The 8,657-nt window shown below is 39.0% G+C and overlaps 1 protein-coding gene across 1 annotated transcript; it reads left to right on the forward strand.

The window, feature by feature from the left end:
* Nucleotides 1-825: 825 nt before the first annotated feature.
* On the forward strand, nucleotides 826-6,131 carry LOC141904997 (uncharacterized). Its single transcript, XM_074793725.1, has 3 exons — nucleotides 826-4,294; nucleotides 4,414-5,415; nucleotides 5,497-6,131. The coding sequence occupies exons 1-3, from the start codon at nucleotides 826-828 to the stop codon at nucleotides 6,129-6,131; spliced, it is 5,106 nt and encodes a 1,701-aa protein (XP_074649826.1).
* The last annotated feature ends 2,526 nt before the right edge of the window (nucleotides 6,132-8,657 follow it).

Here is an 8,657-nt window from a genome sequence, read left to right on the forward strand (position 1 = left end):
TACATTGTTTTATTCACACATTGGAGTACAGTTTATGGCATTTTGAGCTGCGTCTCAAATATTGATTTGTTGAGCCTGAGTCTCAAACTTTGTGTTTTGTATTGGTTTTGAGCTGCGTCTCAAATTGTTGTTGAAAATTAAAACTGGTCATATTTGATTTTATCTGTTACTGTTGACCCGATTGTTGTAGGGTATCATTGTGAAATTGTTGTATGCTTAAATGCTGCAAATGTCAGTACAGTTAGTTGAATATTTGACTTAGTTTCAGAGTGATAACCAATACATAACATAAATTGCTACGTGAAATGTAACCTTTTGAATAATTGTTTCATTCAGGTTTTGATGTAATATCCGCACAGTATATTACTTATCAGTGTGATTTCCTTTGTGGAAAATTGTCAATTTACTTAACTTAAACTTAGCCGATTGTTGTTGTAGGTTGAATAGTATGCTTGATACGTAGAACCTTGGATAAGTCTTGAAGTGGTATACGCTTGGTATAGTAGGTTGAAATTGTACGCTTTGTACAAATACTCAGTTAATTACATTAATTGTGAGGTGTAATATTGGTACGCTTGGTACATATATCTGAGTTACATAACATTAGATTGTCCAAAATTGGTATGATTTAAAGTTATCTTGGTACATTGTTGTTGGTACCTCTATGTGATTTGATCTGTTCATAACAGTATATTGAAGCTGTAGCTTAGGTTAGGTACATGCTCATTGTCTGATCAATTGTTGAGATCAGTACCGGTAGTATTTTATTGAATTTGCTATATTTTTTCCAATTCTATGGTTAAAAATATACGCTACCCTCTGAAAATGGATGCCTTAGTGTCACGCCGTACAGTGAGTCGTGCTCGTTTTACGAAGTACTACAACACATGTAAATCAATGATGGATAAGTCCACACCCGTAGATGGTGAAAAGGTTGACCCAGTTAAACTGGGTATGGCAAAAAATGCCTTGAAAACTGTGACGGCGGTATTTGACGAAATTCAGACTGTCCAGGCAGAGATCGACAGTCATCCGGAAAATGAAGCTCGTCTAGCAGCTATGGCAGTTGACCGTCAGACCAAAGAACTTACTGATGAAGAATCCTACAACACACAGTACTATGAAATATGTGCGAAAATTGAGGCTCTAGAAATAACGCCTGATGTGAAGCCCGATAATGGCGCTACTGGTGGGACTGGTACGGGTATTACTCCCAATCAGCTGACCCAAATATTGTCAACACTCACACAAAGAAAACGTCAAATCAATATTCCGAAGTTTAATGGTCAGAGTCACTTATTTGATCAGTGGAAAAGTTTGCTGGATGCTGAGTTCGAGAAACCTGGGTATTCTGACGTAGAAAAAGCGCACTATACTTTATCCCTGTTGGAAGGTGAAGCTCAACGCTATATTTCTACTTTGAAGGATCCATCGTATGAAGAAATCATCGACGCACTGGATGACAAATACGGAGACGTTCAAACTAAGATTGAACAAGCTGTTTTAGAGATAGCGAATCTCAAGCCTGTGACAAGTACTTCTGTTAAAGAACTTGATCGGCTGTATTCAAAGTTGGTTTCATCATGGAATTATATCCTGAAAAAGACACAGGATGATGAAGAATTGGTTCACAGTAGTTGGGTTCTTACTTGTCTTGTGAGATCCAAGTTACCCAAGCCCATGTTGAGGCGTTGGGATGGTGAAAGGTTGAAGGAAGATTCCAAAAGGAAAGAAAAAAGTACTTTGCCTATTTTGTTTGATGTGCTGATTGAAAAGGTCCACGAGTCTTTATTGGTTGCTAGGCGCACCGAGTCTGAAAGTACTGGCAGTCATGGTGGTAGTGGACTTGTGGAGAAAAAAGATGGTTTTAGAAGGTTTAATGGTGGACGTCGTCCTACAAGTCAAGCCTTGGCTGTTCAGAATGGACACTCAGCTAAGACAAAGTGCAATATCTGTGATATGGGCAACCATGAACATGAAAAGTGTTCAAAATTTCTGAAGATGAAGCTAGGTGAAAGATGGTATACCTTGAAGGACCGCCGATTAAAATGTCTGATGTCCAGACATCTGTCAAGTTCTTGTGAAAAGAACAATTGCTCAAAGTGTAATGCACCACATCATGATCTACTGCATGGTAAATGGGAGTCCAGATCAAGACAAGCTGATCAACAGCGTACCCATGGTGAAGTTAACGATAAACCGCAGAAAACTGCTTGGTTTGTGAAGCTGCTTGATGGCCCAAAAGAAGTTTTACTGCAGAGTGGTATTGCTCGTGTCGAAAGCCAAAATAGTGTGTCAAATGCTAGAGTTCTATTTGATAGTGGAGCCGCTGTGTCGTTTATAAGAAAACGTCTGCCGAAAAGACTTGGTTTAAAGGGACCATCTGTGATGGCTGATTTTCTACTAGCTGGTGGTTCCAAGATGACTATTGGTTGTGAGAAGGTGAAGTTCTGTATCTCTGCTGCAATCCCGAATTGGGACGTAGAAACTTTTGAAATTGAGGCTTATTCTATAGACAAGCCTAGTGCGGATTTACCTCCATGTAAAATTGATGTTTCCACGATTGAATGTTTAAATGGTCTTCAACTAGCTGACGAATATCCCCGAGATGAAACCGCAGCTATTGATGTTTTATTGGGCGTACATGATACCATGAAGATTTTGATGAATGAGCAATTATCCATAGAAAATAGATGTATGGTGGCTCAAAAACGTCATTTTGGTTGGGTATTGGCTGGCGCGTACCCTACGTCTGATGTTCAAAATGTATGTACTGTTTCCAACAATGTGAATTTGTATCCCGATGAAGGAACAGTATCTAAATTCTGGGAACTTGAAAGTCTCGGAATTTTACCCGAAGAAAAGGGGAAACCTACCCCAAGTGAACAGTCAGCTATTGATCAGTATAATGAGACCACTAAACTGGTAGACGGACAATATAAAACTGGCTTAATTCGAAAACCGGAGTATCAAAATGTTGTTTTGAAGTCCAATAGACTATGGGCTGAAAAGAGGTTGCCGGGAACTGAAAACAAATTGAAGAAGAACCCTCAACTACAGGAATTGTATATAGAACAAATACAAGATCTCAAAACTCGAGGTCACGCTGTCAAGGTTGATGAAAAACTGGAGCCAAGTGATCGCACTGTATGGTATCTACCTCATCATGCTATAGTGAGGTTAGATAAGACTACGACAAAACTCCGTGTTGTAATGGATGGTTCGGCTGTTGGGCCAGAGGGTGTTTCATTGAACGATACCCTTTTACCAGGGCCCAAGTTACAAGTGGATATCTGTGGTGTACTTCTACGGTTCCGATGCCACCCTATTGCATTGGTCGCTGACATCGAGAAGATGTTTCGACAAATCAAGATAAAAGAGGAAGACCAAGATTCACAGAGATTTTTATGGCGTGATATGGAAACAGGAAGAGAACCTGATGTTTATAAACTGACAACTGTTGTTTTTGGGTTGACGCCATCGCCTTTTTCCAGCATCATGACCATTCGTAAGCATGCAGAATCCATGAAGTCCGAGTATCCAGTCGCATGCGAAGAAATTCTGTCAAATACCTTTGTCGATGATGTTTTGTCTGGTGAGGACAGCGTAGCTGAAACTGCTCAGTTGGCTGTAGACTTAAAAAATTGTTTGGCGGTTGGTGGGTTCCCACTGAGAAAATTCATCAGCAGCGAACCTGACGCATTGAAGAAACTGGAACCTGAGGATCTTGCTTCACACCACACTAAGTTGGTGTCTGATTCAGAAACAAAAGCCCTCGGTGTCAGGTATCTGCCAGATGAAGATTCATTGATGTTTTCATTTTATGAAAAAATGTCTCAATTAGAAACCGAGACAAGAAGAACTTTATTGCAACAATTGAATAGGATTTATGATCCTATGGGAATGCTATCTCTCTTTATTATAAAAGCGATGTTTCAGGCCGCATGGACGGCTGTATGTGGCTGGGATGATCCACTGCCAGATGATTTATGTACAGCTTGGTTGAATTGGAAATCTGAAGTGAAACAACTAGACGAGATCAAGATCAACAGATGTCTCATTCCAAAGACTATCAAGCAGCCTAAATTTAGTATCCATGGTTTTGGTGATGCCTCAGAGTCTGCGTATGCTTCTTGTGTGTATTTGAGAGTTGAAGACACAGAAACTGGTGAAATTTCTGTATCGTTGTTATGCTCTAAAACTAGAGTAGCTCCGTTGAAGGAACGTCGAACAATACCAGAACTTGAATTGATGGCAGCGTTTATAACAGCTCGTTTAGTGACATTTGTAACCAGTCAGTTGACGCAGATTGAAATAGACTCTGTCACATGTTGGACTGACTCGAAAGTAGTTTTGGCTTGGTTGTCACAGCCTGCTTATAAATGGCAAACTTTTGTACAAAACCGTGTGCAGGAAATTCAAGCCAAGGTACCGTCTGGAAACTGGCGTGTAAATGTAACCCGGCTGATATCTGTTCACGTGGTTGTCTAGCTGGTGAACTTGTGAATTCAAAACTCTGGTGGCATGGCCCTGAATATCTGATGTTGAAGCCTGATCAGTGGCCGAAATCATCATCTGATGATAGTTCAGCCAAGGAAATTGCAGTTAAGAAGGCAAGATTCAAGGTCAAGGTTGCCAGTAGTGCTGTCGAAATTATTGATGGGAAGAAGAACTTTCTAGATAAATGTATAGCCAAATATAAATCATACCACAAATTTGTCCGTGTTATGAGTTTGGTTAGGAGACCCTTCATCCGAAATGAGGGGAGAGATGTAAATACTAATCATCCTGTGAAAACTGAAAAATTGTGGTGGTGGAGATATGTTCAAGAGAAACATTTTCCTGAAGAAATCAAGTGCTTGAAATCTGGTAAAGAGATACCAAAATCAAGTATGATCCGTTCTTTGAATCCTATGTGGGATGATGAATCTCAGTTGATAAAAGTTGGTGGTAGACTCAGCAATGCATTGTTACCTGATGAATCGAAGCATCCGATCATTCTCCCTTCTGGCGAAACATTGGTTAGAAGTATGATACTGTGGCATCACAAGTTACATGGTCATACTGGCGTTGCTCAAACTCTGGCCAATGTACGATATAAACATTGGATTGTCCGTGGCAGAAGAGAAGTGCGTCAAGTGATCAACGATTGTCGGTGCAAAGAACCTAAGCCAATGGGTCAAAAGATGGGGCAGCTGCCTGCTGAGAGGTTGATTGATGTACCACCATTCACCAATGTTGGAGTGGATTTTGCTGGTCCACTGTATGTTGTTAATGGTAACGAGGAACAGAAAAGTTACATTCTGTTATTCACCTGTATGAGCACCAGAGCTGTGCATTTAGAATTAACTGAAGACCTATCGGCACCTGAATTTTTGAAAGCGACTGAAAGAATGATGCATCGGAGAGGAAAATGTTCGACCATTTACTCTGACAATGCAAAAACATTTAAAAAGGCTGCCAATGTACTACGGCGTCTTTTTAAAACATCTTAAGTCACTATAGAAGCTGGTTTAAATAAACATGGTGTGACATGGAAGTTTATTCCGCCAAAATCGCCATGGCAAGGTGGTTTTTATGAGAGGTTAGTAAGGAGTGTAAAGGAGCCCTTGAGAAAAATACTCGGCAAAGCTCGTCTCACTTTTAATGATCTGCGAACAGTCTTGGTTGAAGTTGAATGCCAGCTGAATTCGCGACCGCTCACAATAATATCTGCTGATCAGGAAGATCCATTGCCGCTGACTCCAGGTCACTTCTTAGTTGGTCGGAATTTACAGATTGTTCCGGACATTGATGATGTAACAAAGAAAACCAGTTTTGGCCAGAAATGGCAGTACCGCCAAAGGTTAGCGAAACTCTTCTGGTCTCGGTGGTACAAAGAGTACCTAGTTGAATTAAACAAGATGCAAAAGTGGACTGAGATCCAGGAAAACGCTAAAATCGGCGATGTTGTACTTGTTGCGGACGACAACGTGAAGAAAGCTGATTGGCGACTTGGACGCATCATTGATGTTCATATGGGCAGAGATGATCTGGTTCGTTCTGTCACCGTTAAAACTGTGAAAGGTGTAATTAGACGTCCAGTGCAGCGTTTGCGACTTGTTGAATCTGCTGATGATGATGAAAAGTAATCGGAACATTGTTGTGTACAAATTATGAAGAAATTTCGCAGCACTTCGACTCACGTAGTACCTTATTTGAAAACTCGCTAAGGTCGTTTTCAGAGGGGAGTGTTACCAATTGTATTTCATTGTTTTAATTTTGTAAATTAAGTAATTTTGTCTTAAATTGTTTCCCGTATGGTGCTGCCACCTTCTGGGATTACTTTCCTTCCCAGGCATGCGAGGGAGAGAATTCAAGCTCAGTGATTGGCTGAGACTTTTTTGTTGTTGTTGTTCATCCAAAATGGTGGGAAAATCATAAGATGGGTCAGGCATTTTGTATGTTATAAATCTAATTTTGTAGCCTATCAAGATGGCTCGAGTGTGCCTTGATAATGTATTTAAGTTAAACTATGTATAGATCAGGCACAGCAGCATTGAGATGGTGAAATTGTATACACACGACCGAAGTTTTATGGACTTTGAATTATAGGCAGATGTTGTCCTTGTCTGACCTTGAATACGATTCTGTTACTGATATGAAACTGTCACCGTGATTGATAATGTTCGCTTGAATCTGCGACATTTTCCAGCACCATACCTGAAGAGGATCCACCTATTGTATTGTATATATTAAACAGTTGAAAATGACCCATAAATGCAACCGTTAGCAGTTAATGTTTGTCATTGACTCGATCTTGTTGTAGTAAGGTTTTTGTAGGTAATCGACCTTACAATAACTGACTTGTTATATTTGGACGAAGGTGTATGTGCGGTCGCGTGTCCCGACGTATCGCCGCCGAGGAAAAGGTGTTAATGCTGTCGATGAATCGCGATAAACTGTATATACTGTTTTCCGAATCCTGTCGAGCGTTATTCCGAATCCTGTCGAGCGTTATTCCGTTAATTGTCGTCGTTAGAATTCATCGCCCTGGATGTTATGTAAGCTAATGGCAATGCGTGCGAATACCGAATAGTTGCGAATAATTGCGACTCCAGACGTGCAGTGAAGTTACTCTACTGTGCCTATTAATTTTTGCATAGTATTAAATTTAAGTTTGGCATATAATTGTAATTCCATCAGTGAGCTAACTGTTGTTTTCCTTTGAGTAACATCAATAAAGTTATTTAGTTTTATATTTTTAATCCAAATTGTTTTGTTTCCTTCATAAGGACAGGTTAGACAGGTTTTTCCTACAATTGGCCCTTTACGAATTGTTTCAACAAGATACAGTCCTGCAGTTGACTGCGGCTTCAAAATACTCGTCTCGGTTCTTTCTTCAGAAATGTTCATTCTGGCCTGTATATAATTTCTCACATAGTCACCGATACTGTGGATGATTGCTCCTGCTGAATCAATTTCAATTTTATCCTTTCTAAAAAGATCCCATAACTTTTTATGAGGAGTAGATATAAACGGCCCATTGCTCGAATATTGACGAAGTTTATCATTCCACTCCAACATGAAATTAACATATGGATCCGTCATGGATTGGGTTATTTTATAAGAACATTGAAATGTTTTGTGCAGGTCATAAATGATATCACTCACTAGCGTTCCTACTTTCAACATTTTGTCCCAAGTTTCCATCCTTTGAGGAAAAAAAATTAAGTGTCTAGTCTGCAACATTTTCTCTTTTACATCCTTATAGATATCTATTAAGGATATTGATTCAATAATTTTGATAGCGGAATTTGTTTTGCGTTTTCTTGCCATGGTCACTATTACAGTGTGGAGAAGAATACTGAAACATTGCTGCTTATATGTTATTTATCTTAAAACACATGTCGGTAACCTTTTGTTGACCCACGGACTCGGATCAAAATATAACCTCACGTGTTAAGCTGGAACCCAGCCAGTAACCCACCATATATGTATGGAATACGCTAGTGCTGCACTCTGTGTTTCACATTAGGAACTGCCTGTGAATGAAGGCCTAAATGAAATCATTCATAGGAGTTTATAAATGCTAATTACACGGTTCTGGCTATTCCTGGCTATTACATTTAACACCCCTTAGAAAAAGCACGTTCTTCTGTTTCATGCGGTACATTCATGATGAATATAACCCAAACACTTATTGAGTTACAGGCTTTCAAAGTTGCCTCAAAAGTCAGCAAAAAAGTTGTACATTTTTAGTCTTTATGAATTTTTGATATTACAAATAACACCGGCGTTATAAATATATACTACAAGAAGTGTTCTAAATGTGAATTAGATAACTTAGCTTTAACAGAATTTAGTAAGCGTAAGATTAGCAAAGATGGTTTTCAATATTGCTGTAAAACTTGTTTTAAACTATATACCAAACAATACCGAGAAGATAATATAGAACATTATAATTATTATATGGCAGAATATATGAGAGAAAGATATCAAACAGATCTTAATTTTAGATTGAAACAATGCTTAAGATATAGATTAACACAATTATTCAACAATGAAACACATTTAGAAACACTATCTAATTTATTGGGTTGTTCAGATGAATTCTTAAAATCATGGATTATATTTCAATTCGATGATAAAATGAATATAGATAATTATGGGGATTA

The sequence above is a fragment of the Tubulanus polymorphus genome, chromosome 1 (genome assembly GCF_964204645.1).
Source record: "Tubulanus polymorphus chromosome 1, tnTubPoly1.2, whole genome shotgun sequence".
NCBI classification, from domain to species: domain Eukaryota; kingdom Metazoa; phylum Nemertea; class Palaeonemertea; order Tubulaniformes; family Tubulanidae; genus Tubulanus; species Tubulanus polymorphus.

Coding starts and splice junctions, on each gene's coding strand:
- LOC141904997 (XM_074793725.1), top strand. CDS start 826: ATGGATGCCTTAGTGTCACGCCGTACAGTGAGTCGTGCTCGTTTTACG. Junction 4,295..4,413: donor TTTAGTGACATTTGTAACCA/GTCAGTTGACGC, acceptor AACCGTGTGCAG/GAAATTCAAGCCAAGGTACC. Junction 5,416..5,496: donor GATGCATCGGAGAGGAAAAT/GTTCGACCATTT, acceptor AAACATCTTAAG/TCACTATAGAAGCTGGTTTA.